The sequence below is a fragment of the Diadema antillarum genome, unplaced genomic scaffold (genome assembly GCF_040938485.1).
Source record: "Diadema antillarum isolate AM-2024a unplaced genomic scaffold, OU_Dant_1.0 seq00000160_RagTag, whole genome shotgun sequence".
NCBI classification, from domain to species: Eukaryota; Metazoa; Echinodermata; class Echinoidea; order Diadematoida; family Diadematidae; genus Diadema; species Diadema antillarum.
The window spans coordinates 2,228,998-2,247,246 of record NW_027271231.1 but is presented as its reverse complement, the minus strand read 5'-3'; the positions used below and the strand labels follow the sequence as shown (position 1 = coordinate 2,247,246).

At 36.8% G+C, this 18,249-nt stretch overlaps 1 protein-coding gene across 2 annotated transcripts in view; it reads right to left on the bottom strand.

Moving 5' to 3' along the window:
- The window catches only part of LOC139727962 (uncharacterized), a 34,828-nt gene extending 23,608 nt beyond the window's left edge, over nt 1–11,220 (bottom strand). Inside the window, exon 1 of one of the 2 annotated variants that reach the window (XM_071638933.1) lies at nt 10,947–11,220. Coding sequence is in view for 1 of the 2 variants with exons in the window: in XM_071638932.1 (XP_071495033.1) it covers nt 742–757 (16 nt within the window). In the remaining variant the exon portion in view is untranslated. Of the gene's footprint in view, nt 1–741; nt 843–10,946 lie in introns of those variants that run through there. The other variant, XM_071638932.1, reaches the window with a different exon arrangement.
- Between the last annotated feature and the right edge of the window lie 7,029 nt (nt 11,221–18,249).

The window sequence follows — 18,249 nt, the reverse complement described above, 5'->3', positions numbered from 1 at the left end:
TTCTACAACATAACTTGATCGGGTAATCATTCACAAGTATTATTATTTGACAGGATATGACTAAGGATGGAAACATGCTGCAGTGAAAGACTTGGCACACGATCGAAAAACATTCAACATCGAAACTAAAACTGGTATTAAATTTTCCGCAATATCAACGTTCGAAAAAATCAAAAATAATCCCAGTCACCTGCGGTCAGAACAATGCGGCGTATTGATGAAGACATAAAAAGAATGATTTTCGAAAGACACTTTGATTTATAAAACTGGAAGATAAATCTACATTCTATACACATATAACATATGTCTACATTCTCTTTATCACATAATATTTATGCAGAGCTTAATATAAAAAAAAAACATTTCGATGAAAATGAATAGAAAAAAATATGAACAAAAAGTCCAAAATTTCATACAACTTTCATAGTGAAATTGATTCAAGCCTTGAAAAAAAATCAAGTAAAGTTATGTTATAAAATGCTTTTTCTTTCTTTATGTCAAAAATCCACCTAATGCATAGCGTTGACGACATAACTCTACTTTAAGATAACAGCAATGAGATTGGGAAAAACCAGCAGTGTGCAGGCTGACAAACTAGACGCATGGAAATGCATTTACACTGGTTTGGAGTTATCTAAATAAAGTGAAGTTCTGCCTGTCTCTTTAGACAATGTGTAATACTCTCACGATAATTATACTTGGCTGGACGCGATAACGACATCTCGGCCAGTGAGCACTCACCCGTCTCATCGGCCATGGTATTGAACAATGAAGGTCTCAGGCGGGTGGATACACGTCGCAACAACAATAGTTAGAGCAGTGTCCTAAGTATTTTTGTACAAGTAAATACAGACCAGTTCCTCTTCTCTACTGGCATTACTGTATTGTTGACAAATGCTGAAATACAGGTGGTCTTCGATTTAAGTGGCGATAGCCTCATGAAAAGAGCTTCCCCCGGGAGTCCAATTAGCCGGAGACACCTATTGATGAAACCTATTCGGAACTGAGTTCATAAAAATTAATTTCATGTCCAGGGTCTGCGGCTTAAGAGGAGTAAATAATATGAGCAAGCAGGAAACTGTACTTGAGGAGAGCAAAGCGCTGAATGGCTTGAACCCAAAACAATGTCACCCGATCGCCAACGTTGGCCTCATCCAGATAAGCGTGTTAATGAGCCCGCCCCATTTTGAGTAAGGTCCTTCATAAGCGTGAAAGCGTGAAGGGCAAGGGTGTTTACATTATGTGCTGCTAGAAGTCGGCGTACGGTGACATGCGCCTTGCATCGAGTCACGTGCTGACAATCCTCACTTGTGATTGGTCAATAGTTTACGGAAACATACTGAAAGAAAAGTCAAGGAGGTTTGACAAGGGATGCATGATACACACGAACAGCCCCTGATGGCTTGATGACAGATCTAGGCGACTACACGCGAGCACTTGTATTGTACTGATGCCCTCTTTCATTCGTTTGGATTGCGGCCAACTAATTTCCATATCTGTCATTTGATTAAATGCCCGGGAACCTTTACAAGATGTACGATACACGTACCTGCGCAAACCGGAACAAAAAAAGGTGATCGTCAACCTAGCAAACCGTCCCTCATCCAATCAGAGCAATTCAACTTCATCTAACTAATTAAGCTCCTTTCTCATTGGCTGTTAGGAATACCAGAAAATGGTGATCACGAGCCTCGAGCTGTGATGCCATGACCCTTGATGACTCATCGATACTCAAGGTCAAGCATTGAATGAGGTCCTTCCGAGAGTCACTTTCATCTACGTGTATACTTCCTTTTAAAATTTACCAAGGTCTTGCATTGTCTATTTGACGTCTTCAGCAACATAATTATAATACGGCACCGGCATACGGCTACACTCATTCGCTTCTATATGATACCGTGTAGTTCTCTCACAACAAGACGTTTCACGTTGGAAAAATGGTGTTATTACCATAAAGTGACCACAACAGATATGCTGAAATACTCACAGAGCATCAAGTTAGTTGACACTAAGACAGCTATGATAGCAATCATCGCCATCAGCTCGAAGTTGTACTGAAGTGATGCTTTCATTTTTACTGAGCGGCGGATGTTTGCGAACGTAGCGAATTTAAGGTTTCGTCAGGGCTAACAGTTGCAATCAAATTCGTAAACAGGTGCGATGAAATTTTTAAAGAGTTATCATTGTTGCTAACAGTTTTTCTTGTTGTAAAGATTTTCTTTTATTTCTTTGAACTGGAGAAATGGGAAAAAAATTCAATTTTAAAGTTTCTTTGCGACAAGGAAAACTGTTTATGATTAAGAAACTGAATATGATTGCAACTGTTTACACACCCCGCTAACCGAAGATTCGCTACATTCGCGAACATTCGAAAACATTCGCAGATCAGTGATATATCCCCTTTACAGTCATTGCGTGTGATATAAAGGATTCATCTCACTGAACTGCGAATGTTTGCGAGCGAAGCGAATGCTAGGGAATTTTAGAGTTCGTTATCAGTTGCAATCAAATTCGTAAACAATTGCAATTTACAGTTTCTTTGCAACGAGGAAAACTGTTTGAGAATATGATTGCAAAGAAATTTTGAACATGTTTAAAATTTCTTTGCGACAAGAAAAACTGTTTACCACAGTGAAAACTGTTTGCGAATTTGATCGCGATTGTTTACGAATTTGATTGCAACTGTTCATGAACTCTGGCGAAAAATAAAATTCGCTAGATTTCGCTACTCTCGCAAACATTCGCCGCTCAGTAAGATACCCCCTTAAGAATAAGATTATGCGAGGTACATACCCTCACTAAAAAAAAAAAAAAAAAAGAAAAGAAAAAAAAAGGCTTGCTTGAGAAACACAAGTTTTATCGCTTTGAATAGGTTTAATACGACGTCAGGAATTATCAATGAACATTTATTTTGGCAGGTAAACGTCATTTCTCAAGTCGCCACATGAAATCACAAGTTGAGGCCTCTAACTTTGCATATTATTGTCTCTGTTAATATGTATCTTGATGAGTTTGGAAATGTGAACAAAATATAGTGTCGTGCACGTCAAACAATGAATATTGCAGACAGCCACATGGGTCGTCTCATGTAAACACTCATTTTATGTTCACCTTTTATAAGAGATTATCATTCTCCACGGGGAATTTAACAAATAGCAACATGAAGGTATCTATCTAATGGACACATTACAATATTCGTGATACAGGCTCGTGTACCAACATGTTCTTTGTGGAAAGAATATAAAACAATGGAATAATACAGGGGGTTGCGAATGCATTTTTTTTCCTTTGTGGTTTTTTTTTTTAGGACGTCACAATCTCTGATAAGCTGATAAGTTTGCAATGTGGCAGACTACAGAATGTTTATTTTCGAGTAAAGTTCATGAACAATTACCCTGATTTTCACCAATTGATGGTCGTCATGTTTATGGCTATATACCACAAACACGTCATTCGAATCGAAATGAATTGATAATATTCTGTAATACTGCCAAGCAATCAAGCGGTTAAATAAAACTTGTTATATAATATACACTGTATAAGTATACACATAATTTTAGGCAACAGCTAGATCGCTTGGCAAAGGCGTGTGGGCAGGTCGGGTGCTGCCGACGAAGATCAGACTGTAATTCTACTTGTGTCTATGTCGTTCAAGTCCTCACTATTTATTCTGATATGAACGCCCAGTTCTGTGGAAACTAGTCTTAGTGCAACACGTTTGTGATGTCCAAACGCAATACACCACAACGTGCGCATGTCGATCCTCCTCTGTACTCTGACTATAGACTCCAACCGCGAGTTAAGAGAAAATGGTATCAATGCTGTGTAAACGGTGTCGATAACCTATTGTATTATTCAACGAGCACTCTGAGAGAAATGATCATAATAGTGAGGAGACAAGAACTTTGCGTCATCGTACGATAATGACTGTGAAGGTTTTGATCAGAATGCATTTTATTCAGATTAAGCTGGACAAAGAACATAGTCTTGATTCATTGAAATTGAACAAGTTTATTAACAAAAGAGAGTGATGTGATATAGGAGGGGACGCCCCATGTGTCCAGAGAAGTAAATGATCTACCACCGATTTTCCCCATATAAGGTAGTTTTCTTGTATTCTGAGGAAATTTTTGATTGGGAACGTTCATTTGCCATAAGCAAATTTTTAGTGTTCGGTAATTACACACTGACTAATTTACAAGTTTGAAAAAATATCATATCCCCCGACTACTAAAACACATTGCACAACTCCATCTAAATCGTGTGAAATACCTTCGATAACATCTTTGGTCCCAGACATTCCGAAACATTCATTGTGATATACGCTAGGCCAGCACGTACACACATTGCAATCCACATCCAAACATACAGCATCTATGACAGATAACACGTTTGGCACGATCTGCACGCGACTTGCCCCGTGGGGTTGAGTGTGATGATAGCAATATTGCAATCCACTAAGTGTTACTATCCCTTAACTGTCCAACATAGCCATCAACCATATCCAAAGCCGGCCAGTAAAATTCTAGTAAAAGTTTTTCTTCCTGCAAAATGTCACTAAGAAGGGAACAGTGAGTTTGGGCTGAAAATAAACTAGCTATACCTTATAGAAAAGAAGGCATAAGAGGGAAAATTTTTGACCATAAATAACTACGATTTTCATTTAGATTTCGAGTACTAATTCAACATATACAGGTAATGAATTCATCAGACATTCATCAATTCATTTAATCCTTCATTTCAAAATGCACGCAGATGATGAGAGAATATCATTTCAAGACCAAGGCTTGGCGCAAGGCCACACGACACCAAATACCCAAATTAGAATCCTACACTTGCAGCACTAAAATATCACATCAAAATAAAGGACCTTTATTCATAATTTCATCCTAGCTTTACAGGTGGATTAGATATTTTCCTTCTCTCTTGAATTTCACCTCAGCGACTTGGCTAACAAGTAAAGACAAAAATGACAACAAAGTGAAATAGAAAACCTCCACAATTCCTTTCAGAGTATAGGTCCACCCATATTAGGGAAAAAATGAGAAAAGAAACAAAAGGAGTTTCCGGTCCTCTAGTCAATGAGAGCCTGTGAGTATTGTAAGAAACCGAAAGGGGAAAACCTAGAGAGTCCCCCTACAACCACTGCCTACAGTGGTTTAGAGGTGTTCCGCCAGGTCAGGTTATATCATAATGTAATATCAAATGAAAGGGAATTTAACCAATTGCGATGTTACGTGGAAAGAGTAAGTGAATTGTTATGTTATGGGATGGGTTGTCTGCAGTACTCACTAATGATAGGTCTCCCACCGATTATTAGTCTTTTCTTATTATTATTTTCTGGTCTTTCTACATAAAGCATGGACAATTATTATCTGCAGATCAATCAAGCCGACAACAACGACGAGAATAATCTAAACATCATCAACTCATGTTGTTCAATTTAACTCTCGTAATTTGTCTGTATGCAGCTGACAATTCTCTCTTGCTATATTCAAATGGTAAAATAGTCCCCTTGACAGTAACGAACCTGCATGTCATCCATTAAAACTCCTCATAAAAACAAAACAAAACAAAACAAAACAAAACAAAATCAAACTTACTTTAGGTAGTGGTGGACTAGCTCGTCATTACATGATCGACTAACAAAACTAACTGTCGACCCCCCCCCCCCAATATTACTGTGCATCGAGAAGCACAATTTATAGAGCAATATACGAAGAAGAAAATAAAGTATGCAGATTTTAACGAAAATATTACCATGTGGTAGACTAATGTGGTAGACGAATTAAATTGTGCTTAAGCAGTCGACAATGCAGTAACCTATAGGATACGATGATTATACTGCATGATATGATATACTTGATTCCTTCAGTATTTTGCCACTGGCGGCATTGAAAGTCGAGGCTTTTCTACGGTCATGACGGTATAGGGTTCTTATATGCTATAATGAAAAGTATCGGTTTTTAGTAGGTTGGGATATTGAGTCTTTATTCGTCTTCCTAAAATATTTTGCGAAATGCTTCAACCCTCACAAAATAACAAATTGGTTTGCTCTCTGCGAGAAAAGCAAATACATGATTATGATGTGGATCGCAAGAACGAGTGCCATTTTCTACTATGCAAACTCGAAATTCCAGCCCGATTTCATTTCCTACACATCACAAGGACTCACGGACATTTCGTGAGCTTATATTGTTGCACTGACAAATACAATAATCTGAGCCCCGAACCTGTTCTGCGCTCATCTCTGCTCATTGAGTTATAAATGTCCATGCAAAATGACACTTTTAGGTCATAAGCAGAAACGTTCTTTTCTTGTTCATATTTTTTTTCCTTCCATGTTTTCATACAGCGGCGTTTTACATGAAAGGTTTCTATTCCTATAAAGATTTCTTTGAAAACTGGCTGAATTGTCATTATCTGCATCAGATTTCAGACCTCATTTCGTTTATGTTATGTTTGAAGGAGTATTTGTGTAGTGTGTGTGCATGGTGAGTGTGTGTCTGTCTCAGTGCATATATTTTGTGTCTCTATGAAGTTGGTGTTGGTGTAGAAAGCTTTACAGGTTTCACTTTGCTACAACAAGGCTGCATTTTCCCTAGCAAAGTCACACGGAGCACTATGGTAATTTTCAAAATGGCGTTAACTAACAATTGATTGCTAAAACGAAATGGAGACTGATTCTTGCCCGATGCGTGCATCCTTGGACAAGATCCCTCCTTTTTAATGATCATTGGGGGCATAAGCAGCTTGGGTCCCTCTTTTCCATTAACGCAATTATTTTGAACAATTAGTTTCAAAATGTATGTATTTTTTGTTGTTGTTGTGATACATTGTACATTTTGCTTTCACAAATTTTGTGCGATAAGAATAATAACATTTTATTTGAACCGCATTGAACTGAATCGAATTGAATACAAGCTGTGCTTTTGATTTAGGCTTCCCACTTTTGCTCTTATGACTATTATGTACTTCACCATTTTGATGCAAATGTATACCATGACGTTGTAAGAATATATACGTTTCAATAACGTATATACATTTATATATATATATATATATATATATATATATATATATATACAGTAACAAAATGTTACTGTATATTGATATTTACTTTATAAGTCGGTTATTTCTTTTGTGAACACAAAGTGGAAATTAATTCAAATCAAATCGTATCAGTCTTGGCCAATGGGTCATATCAATGTCCGTGCACTATCAACAGTGACGGCTGAGGGTTTTAAGGTGAACAGTGCTAACACTGGTCAGTCACACTAATGAGACAAAAATGGGTAGGTAACATCATACTATTGTCAGTATCAGGTGTCTTGACTGTTATATCCTGTAGATTCACCACAGATGTATTTTTTTTTTTGCTAACATTTGTTAGTATTTTATTCACAATATCGTCTCAGTTCGTTCCTATCCACGCAAGGCAGCATGTAGGTACCCCGAGTAGGAACGTAATATTAAGATTGTCCGTATCTTTTGAGCGGCCAGCCCATAGTCCGGTTCGGCGGCCGCTCTCCCTCGCTCACGCACAGATAGTGAACTGTCAACTTTCTGCAACAAAGTATCCACTATGGTAATTCTAAACTCATAAGGAGGAAAAAATGTCCTGGAGAATCAATAGCTAAACTCTTATCATGTGAGGACGTGTTCATCTTGATTTACAACCTCTTTCCTTCTTCCTCTTCCTCTTCCTCTTAAATGCCACTTCTTCCTAACTATCTTCCGTCTATTTTTTCCTTCCCTTCTCGAAGTCCGGCATGATCATCCTACATATAAAATGCAAACCCACATTGATGACCGTCACATCCTAGTACAGTGCGCCTAGAATGAACATGAGTAACTTGGCATAACAGTCGTTCTGAAAATCTGCCTCCGAGTGACCTTTTGTTGCTTTCCCCTGTCACTTCGTTGTGTTCAGTAGCATCATTTTCTACTTATGAGTAGGTCCCCTTGCCATGTTGCTTTAAAACTTTGGGGAAATTCGATACTTCCGTAAAACTTTGGATGGAATTTGATCGAAGGCAACATCACCAGAAGAACTATTCATCTGCCATCAGCTTCATTTAGTAATATGTATGTAATACTTTATCGTAATTTTTCTACATACGTGATGTGTAATCTTTAGCTAGTGGTTTTATTTTACAAGTTTTTGTAAGGTATATTCATGGGACCTATGCGTTTTTGAGAGCCGGGGTTGCAAACTAAGACAATTGATCCATCTGACATCGAACAGCCTTTCTGCCAGGTAGTTTTTACCGAGGCAAATGTTCACGGTAAAATGATATTAACCAAAGACAATATCGTACAAGTGTTCCATTTAACACCATATCGCTTGGCTACCACAAGGCAGAGACATGAAAGCCACATGTCTATAAATCTATATGCGACTTACAGTGTTGACATACCCATAATAATTGCACCTGTACCGCGAAAGGGACCTGTACTTCCTTAATGCATCTATGAGTCATGGCTACTTAAATATGATCCTTGTAAATGAAACAAGAACGTGGTGTATCAACATTATACACTCTAATCACAAAAACAGAGATATACATGATTTCAGTGAATTCTTTAAAATAAAACGGAATTGCTTTCTTTTCATAGATATCTTTAGAAGAATGAAATACAAGTTGTAGGAATGTCAACTTATCGGTTTCAGATTTTTAGTCTACATATTGAATATAACCATGATAACGCCTTGCAAAGCAATATTATGGTTCCCGAATCAATATCGAAATGTATTTCTCGGCCACGACACTGTCATCATATCATCAACATAATTTGTTCGATTCATTACGATATTGCAAATAAATACTGACAGTATTTCTCTAGGCAACCAAGCACAGTGAATAAATTTTAACAAATATTTCCAGACGTTTATGATTTCATTCTTTCTGCTTCATAAACAAGTCTTTAAATGTCTTGTGTTTCTTTGTGTAGCTCATGATCATTACAACCATAGTTCCAAATCTATAATGCATTTTGTGTCTAGTGCATTGCAGAAGGATCCAGTGTATAAATAGAGTGTATGGGGTATTGATCCTTGTCGTTATTTCTAGTTACCCCGGTCTCTTCCGTGATTCAGAATAGGCTACATCGCCCGGTGCTGTCATTCTTGGCGGTTATCATACTTCGAACAGATGAAGAAGCCATGTTCCAGAATCATTTTTTGAATGATGTATAAAAGGGTGAGTTACATGCAGTATCATGAGCTTGTGGAGGTGAACGCTCAGTATTGTTATATATTTGTCAACCCAGGCTCGATGTGTATCCTTCATTCTTTAGGTGTACCACAATCATGCGAGATCCATAGTCAATACATTATCTTGAATTTAACGAAGAATACACGTTCAAGGCTTGAAACAATCGCCATATCCATTACTTTTTGCAGTAAAAAAAAAATCCCGAAAAGTGTGGATGTCAATGAGTGCCATCCCGTTGAATCAAAACTTTATTGATTCAATGTTTTTTAGTTCTTGTGGGATAAAAAGTTCCACCTGATTATATCTAGTTCCTCCGTATAACGTTATACGCAGCTTAGCAGTGATCTATGGGTGCCGCTACTACAATCATATTGATTTTTTTTTCATAATATCGCAACAATAGTGCCCTGATTCAGAGCATTTCATTATTCACACACCATGACCGCCTAGATTGACAATAGGCATTCATTGATTACTACATTGATAACGGAATAAATTGTTGAATAAGCCTTCTGATATCGCAGTATACCACTCAACCCGAAGAAAAGCATGATTACTCGTTTTCATTCATTTTGACTATAACATATCAGGTAGTGATAACAATGTTTGACTATAGTATGTATGATATTTTCTTTGTTACAATGACAAATTTAAATTCTGACAATATGTCCAGCACTATTTCTAAATCAAACCATCACAAACTGTCACGCACACCACCGCATTAATCATAACAAGTCCATGACCTATTTCCCACGAACACGAGAGTTGGTGATGTCATTTACTTTAAAATAGTATGTAATACATTCTGAAGATATTGCTAATGCACAAAGAAAACGTAATATCAGGATTTCGTGGGTGTCAATGCGGAAATTGTTAAAAAGTGAAATAAAATGCTCGTTTAAAGACACACACACACATCCACTCTCATAGCAAGCATTCATGGAAATTGTTTCTTACTATCACAAGATCCCACGGTATTCTAATGTGAGCAAGTGACTTCTTTTCTTTTTGTAAGTTGCTGGAAGCATGAACAATAATTCGACCTTATATAGCACCTATTAGAAAATATAATGCGAAGGAAAGTTTGATTCAATAAACTGATGACAAGAAATGGTTCAAGGGAAACTTGGTTCAACCTGCTATGTGAGACTTTATCCTGTACATACATGGGATCAATTTTGTTGCAAGTTCACGTTCATTTCATATGTTGCAATAACTTGTTGAAGCAATTGTTTCACCATAAGATTTTAGCTCAAACCATCACAATTCTCAATGTCAACCGAAGTATATATGACCTTTCAGAAACAGAAACAGCGTAATGAACCACATTTTAGCTCGAAATTCTGATGTTAATCACAGTGAAAATAAAAAATCTTCCTTTAACGCATCTCCGAATGGAAAAATACCAAATACTGCATGTTTAAGTTTGAAACTGCTCAGTTGATATTCATGTTCAACAGTATTTTCAGTGTTTAGACTCGTTTTTTACAAGGAATACCATCCTATGTTTTTTTTTTTTCTATCAATTTCATTTTGTATTTCATCAAACGTTGCAAGTGAGGGGTCAACCTTAATACGAAGATTAACGGGCTACAAACTGTGGCCAGGAATGGTAGAAGATATGAAGTTGGTGAAGTTAATACAACGAAGCCTTTAAGCTTATCGAGGGTGAAGTAATTGCCACTTGATATTGAGAGAGGATGATCTCAGGACAATAGGGAACATTACCTGAAGTCCTGTTCGGCGTCCCTTACTCCATATCATATCACATGACTCGAGGAGAACGGAAACCTGTGCCGTATAACTTTGTCCCCGCGTATCCTGAAGGTTTGGTCAGAAAGGCGACTCCGAGGTGCATTGGGTGCTACAGGCAAGGGGCACAGGGGCACTGACTGCTGCGGCGCCTTCGAAACTTCTGGCAGCGCCACAGGAAAAGGGCGCTTAGGTCTAGCCTTGTCAAGTCGCCTCACTGGCTCGGAGATATTGCATTCAGCTCCACTGAGCCGGGTGCCGTAGTGCAGTCTTCAGTTCGGTTCGATACGCATACACACAGACACTCCACCAAGCAGCTTATAGTATGATGCCAGGTTATTCCCCTACCCCACACCTTCTCTTTCTCCCTTCCTCTCCCTCTCTTTTGACTCAGTCGGGTTACAATAAAGTATGTGTACATTAGTGTCTCCTTTGAGTATTTGCATACATCAGGGAAGAGTCCGTCACACTTCGAAGGAGTTTTGTTGGTGCAGGGAGGTGGGCTGGTTGGTGTGAGGTCAACTGTGTACGGTATAGGCCTATCCAGGTGCGATACACAAAGCGCACGATAAAACGTGTGCTTGCACGCACAGCCATTCCGACACGTCTTCGTAAACTCGCCGCACACTATACGCAGCTAAAAATAAGCATGACGCACAGGGAACTGAAAGGGAAAAACCCCGGCATGGCTCTATTCACACCATTGTGCTCTGGTGCTCACCAGGGGCCAGGCAAACAAGAACCCCAGACAAAGATCAATAATGTTTAACTCTTGACTTTATCAAAATGATAGGCCTAAGTTAAAAAGATTGTCCTAGCTCATTGCTGTGAAAAAAAATAATGCGTATTAGTATGAACTCGGTGTCGTGGAAAAAACAACAACATAAAGTGCAATGCAACAGGTTAATATGCCTGTCTTTTGTGAGCGATGCAATCTCTGCGCTGTGTGTGTAAGTGTGCGTGTGTTTTGTCTACGGCTTTCCCTGGTGAAGCATCAACACGTCCCATTCTGACATTGATGTAGGTTACATTGATTAGATAAATGTAGAAAACTCATTCGTGGGGCCAATGACGACATTGATTAAGACAGTGGTAGAGTCAGGGAGATAAGTAGGCAGAGATGGCATCGTGCGGCTAAGGCAATATGGCAAACTTTGGCCTATCAGCATGAACCTGTGCCTCACCTACCTGAGCTAAACCACCTTTATATCATTAATTTTGGGCAAGAGAAAACCAATATATTCGGTTAAAAAACAAATAATTGAGAAAACACACAAAATAATATAGAATGATAATGATATACAAGTTGATAAAAGCAACAGAACCATGACGTTTGAGCAAAGTCTTTCTTTCTTTTAGTCCAGCTTCTAGACATTTCGTTGCTTTTCCCAGCAGGCTTAAATTATTTTACAACCTCAAGGAATACAAAGTGCGTGGCATTTTTCAATGTATCCCCTGCCCCTTCCGGGTCCGAAACTTCGTCAAGTTCGTGTTCACTATGTCGTGCCACTACTTATACCAAGAAAAAATATGATATTCAACACAACACAGTCTAAAAGAAGAAAAAAAAAAGACTTCGCAATGTGAAGGTAAAGGATGAGAGAAATGATCCCAATGTGAAAAGGGCTTAAAGATACACTCTACCTTTGGAAGCAGTGATTTTAAAAATGTTCGAGATATCACATTTGATTCATATGTGTAGGTCTGTTGTATCACTAAATATCCTACCGCATAAAATTTTCGCTATAAAGCCTAAAATGTAAGGAGATATCAGTATTTTTCTCAATAAACCATAACTGTAGACGGTTTAGTCTGGAAGCATTCTTATCGTAGCTATTGTTCACAGTTTGTATACTAAACAATACTTAACATCGGAATCATTTTCTCTTTACTTTTACAGTGGATGTTATCGTCCCTAACTCACATTTTAGAGCTATTTTAATGCACTAATGCTAGACTTTTGTTCATTTGCAAATGGTAATTCATGCCTTTAAGTGAAACGAAAATTAGATGAACTTTGCAGCGATTTCTATAGTGATAACAAATACATGGGAAACGTGTTTTGAACTCTTTGCCGCGTGTGTACATCGTCGCACAAAATCCTCCTTCAGACGAACAGAAACTCATTTGTAATTACCGCCAAATAATGCACCCGGTAATCAGATAAAAACTCATAAGAATCTAAAAAATATGTTCGTATAGGAAAACAACGGAATGAGAAAAGATTATCAATTAATTGATTAATCTAATCTGATTCAATTCACTTCATTGATCATCATAAAAATAGAAATATATACAGTATGAAATATGTCGGGGAGTTCACAAAGAAAGCGAAAGGCTTGAGACAAAGTGATCCCCTGTGTAGATATTAGTAAAGAAGGTAAAAAAGGCATCAGGAATTGTCAGTATATCAGTACATTGCAAGAAGCAGTGAATTATTTACGCACTTTAAAAGGGGAATTAAGGTCCAGTCTGTGTTTGAATCAATTATGAAAGGAACATAAAACAAGTGTTTTTTTTAGTTGTTGATTATTTGTTTATTTGTTTCTGTAAAATGACTTAGATTGTAAACGATATCTTTTCATTCCATCAGAGTCACTGAAGCTGGCGGAAAAAATCATTACACTTTAAAGATTCAGAATTTAGGTAACTATATATTTTTAGGGGAGAATAAAAAGAAGAAAAACTGCTCAAAACAGTGTTAAAATTTCATTTGTAATTTGATGACCATATTTTTATATTTTAGACATCAAGCCAGGCGAATCACAAATCTATAAAGAATACATTTTCCCCCTGATTCTATGATCATTCTTGTTTGCGCTTGTTCCATTTTTTGGTCATTTAAGGGTAAGACTCTTATGCGGTACTGCTCAGATCTAATCTTTGTTCCGTCGATGCCTCTCTTTAATGTAATCAATGTAGCTCTGAGAAGAAAAGAAAGATTCCCTTATGATTGGCATTTCTTTTTAAGTGAATGATATTCAACCGCTCGTGGCATACAGCACTGTACAGTGCGCTGTTTGCCACGCTGTAGTTCGAGTTGCATGCACTGCTGCAGCGGTGCATGCAACTCGAACTACCGTGTGAAAACCTGACTGTAAACAAGGGAATCATTATTTTGCACGAGTGGGTATACTGAGACTGATGCACAAACATTGCACATCGATCTACAAACAAAACCACGAACCGATACAAGTGAAAAAAAAAAGTAGGCCTAAAGTTCTCACCGAGCCAGAAACAACAAGACGCATTCGACAAATCAAAGAGATATTTCAGAAAGACACATTTTATAATTGAGATTTTGAGATATATTTTTGAGTCACAGAACGCCATTTTCCACAGTTAGTTATACTGCTTTTATGTGCTTACAAAAATGAACGTATAAAAGGGCAACTCCAGTTTTATTCTATGATTAACATTCTTTTATCTAACACAGTTTAAATCTAACAAACAGGGCAAGATTACGTGTCATGAGAAGTTGGAACAACAAGAAGAAAACTATCAAATTTGAAAGTTTTTAACTCCTTCCAGAAACCACGGAAACAGTGACAGTGGTCCAATCACGTTTGAGAATGAGACTAGAAGTGTTGAAGTCATCGCCTAACAATGATCCCATTGGTTTGCATATCGCAGGATTTGAATAGAAATCATGGTTCATCATACGTCGCTAATTCAGCAACTACACAGCCTTCCGCCTAAAAAAAACTATAAGGCTGTTTATTTCGTTCCAAGAAAATGTTTTGTTATTTCAATTTCATTTCGACAGGGACAGATTTTGTAAAATGTTCTATTTGGGTCCGCAGGTAACTTGAGATAACTATATCATATCTTTATCAAAATAATGATGCAATTGTGAATGATATCATGGAATGGAATGGAATGGAATGGAATGGAATGAATAATGGAATGGAATGATATCATGGAATGGAATGGAATGGTTTATTAATCAAACTTCGCAGCCGAACGGGGCTGAATTGTGTCTGATTTACATCGATAAAAATACAATCAGACAAAATAACTTGAATACATATACAAAACACGAACAAAATACAATCATTACGACAACAACAAGACAAATCATCAGAACATCAGTAGTGGAAATACATTCAGTATATAAATCATATTGCAACAAAAACGGAGTTGAGTGAAAAAAACAAACAAACCCGTTTTACATGATACATAGTATGAACCTTATATCCTCCATTAGTGACGTATCACAACCCTTTAAGGCAATGAAAAGGGTATAGAAGAATAAGGGAGAATAAGAATAAGAATAATATCATGTATCATTGTCACCTCGAGTACAAATTCAAATTCAAATGTATTTCCGTTTTTCGACAATAGGAATAACGTGATATACATCTCACTTTCTTCAGTGATAGAAATCGTATAAACAAAACAATGTGAATTTAACAGAGTAAATAATGCTTGTAAACTTACAGTAAAGATAAAAAACTCCAAACTCCAAATTTTTACATTATAATGCCTGAAGTAAAATGAAATAAAGTGAAATATCGATGTGCACTTTGCGAAAAACGGAGGGACCCACTGAAAAGACAATGCTTGTAAAGTGTGGGCCCCTCACCTCGAAGTGTGTGACAAGTTAAAAATTTCAGGCTTTCTTTTTCAAGTCAAAATTTAAATGACATAGTTATTTTTCTATCTGTTTGATTGTCTCTATTTGTGAAGGTGTGTTCGAGCATTGAATTGGGGGCTGCTTTGAATAGTCCCTCGTTTAATCTCCGGTAGCATTCAGTTTACATCATCTTGCGCAACCACCCAAATAATTCAATTCGGATTTCCCCTTCTCATCTCGTACATGTTGTCAGTATGTACAGGATACTATAGTAGTACGAATTTTTACGCGTCACTAGTGTGGTTTATGTAAATTGTTTGCCCACGGAAATTGAAAGCAATGCAGAGTCCTGTTGCATAATGTCCTCAAGGCTAAATTCATTCACTTATTTCCATATCAAAATATAACATTTACAAAAATCAGAACACAATAATTGCCTTAGAACAGTTTATACATTTTGAATGGAGATCATAGAAAGCACACAAGAGGCTTGTTGGAAATGATCCTCTGCAAACAACTATTATATTTCAACTGAACAATCATCAGACTGATTGATGGAAGAAGGGTATTCTAAAAATTGAGGCCATGGGGATAAAAATCAAAGATTGAGTTTTTGAAATCCAGTTTGATGGTGTGTGAATATTTTGAGCATTCCTGGTGTTGTAATTTTGAATGGAGCAATTCAGAGTGAATTAATTTTGAAATACTTCAAGAAGAATATTATTACAAACTTTAAACATAAAAATCCATAAAAATCACACTTTCAAAAGAAATGAATTCTTGAACAGGTAAAATTTTTTGAACAGGTGGCTTTACCGGGAGCTGAATATGAAGAGTTGGTTATCAAACAAATTCTGCGTTTCTGTGATTTATGAATACGATCAATGTTTTTCTTTGCAGTGAAACCCCAAACAATACTATAATATTTTATGTGAGATGAAACAAAAGAATAATACAGCATCCTTACAATTTTCTGTGGAAGAAATTGTAATTTGTAGAGAACACCAATACTTTTCGATATAGTTGAACATGTGATTCACATGAGGATTTCAGGACAATTTATCATCTATAAAAACACCCCAAAATTGTATATAATATGTTCATTTAATTTCCTTACCTCTATACATCAAATTCAAATTACTATCAATTTTAGTTCTTGTTCCAAATTAATAATATACAATTAGTCTTATCAACATTCAAAATCAGCTTGTTAACTTAACAAAGAAATAAATCACAATTGCCTTGGAATAAATAAGTTTGTTTATTTCAGATTCAAAGTCTGTCAGTCGTATAGTTGTGAGCTGTATATAGTGTGCGGCGGGCTCCAGGGATAGAAACAAGCAATGTAAAATTTGAATCGGTATAATTTATATATGTTAAGTACTGTTAAGTATAGTTGAATGTACAAAATGTGAACAATAGTTATGATAACAATGTTTCTAGACTAAACCATCTATGCAGTTGCGGTTTATTGAGAAAAATAGTGATATCTCCTCATGTTTTATGTTTGCATGGAAAGATGTTTCGTGATACAACTGACCTACACATGTGCATCAATGTGATACCTCGAACATTTTTGAAATTACTGCTTCCAATGGTAAACAGTACCTTTAAAGGGATCGTATATATATATTTTTTTTTTTAGACTTAACTTCAGGTTTTTATCATTTTTAGTGATATAGTGAGAAACCTCTCATGAAATATAAAAGAGCATATAATTCCAAGAAGGATTCAATGTTTATTGAAGTTTAATGAAAATTGGTTTTGAAATGGCCAAGATATCCAAAACAGAGCGATCATAATAAAGTGTGGGACCCACCTTTTATTACGATCGTTTTTTGTTTTACCTGATGTGTTTGGATGTTACAGCTATTCCAAACTCGATTTTTGTTTTGTCGAATAAACTTTGAATTCCTCTTAAAATGGTATGCTCTGTACTATTTCATAAGTGTTTTCTTGGTATCTCGCAAAAAAAAGGGTAAAACCCAATTTTCATCTCCATCAACATTGTACCATCCCTTTATCTGCACGGTTTCCCCCTTAAACCAACAGCAAAGGGGAAAAAGCCGATACACGTATAACATGCTAAATATTCGTCTTTCTCATTCATTTCTGCATGTTCTGGATGGTCATTTTAGCAGTGATTTTGATGTAGTGAATAAAGAACGTAGAGACTGAAGAGGGTATGCACAAAACCACGGTGAAACCACTCTGTGTCTATGCGCAACTTCAACAATGTCTGCTGTTTCTTTAAAAAAATAATAAAATAAAGATAGGTGCCAGGCTGTCTGTGCTATATGAGCATTAAGGAATCGGAATTGCAGCTCCTGTCGTAGTGTTATTTTCCCTCTCTACTTCTTCTTTACTCCGAAGGAATCTTCATTGCAAGATGAGATGGTTTAACTTCTTAAATGAACGATTTCCAGGATACTTATTTCTATTTTTGACACGACAGGTCAAAATGGAGATCTCAGATTATTTTCTATAATTATATTTGACGCAATGCCAACGAAACCTATGGTGTGTAACATGAATAACAAACATCTTCAGCGTTTAATGGGTAGATCAGAGTAAGTGTTCAGAATGAAAAAAAAAATGTACTACATGTACTACATTACTTCTACTTGAATTGCATGTTTTAAACACTTTGTTGAATAAGCACATAAGATTAGAGCGAATACATCATGGAAAGAACGCATCGGT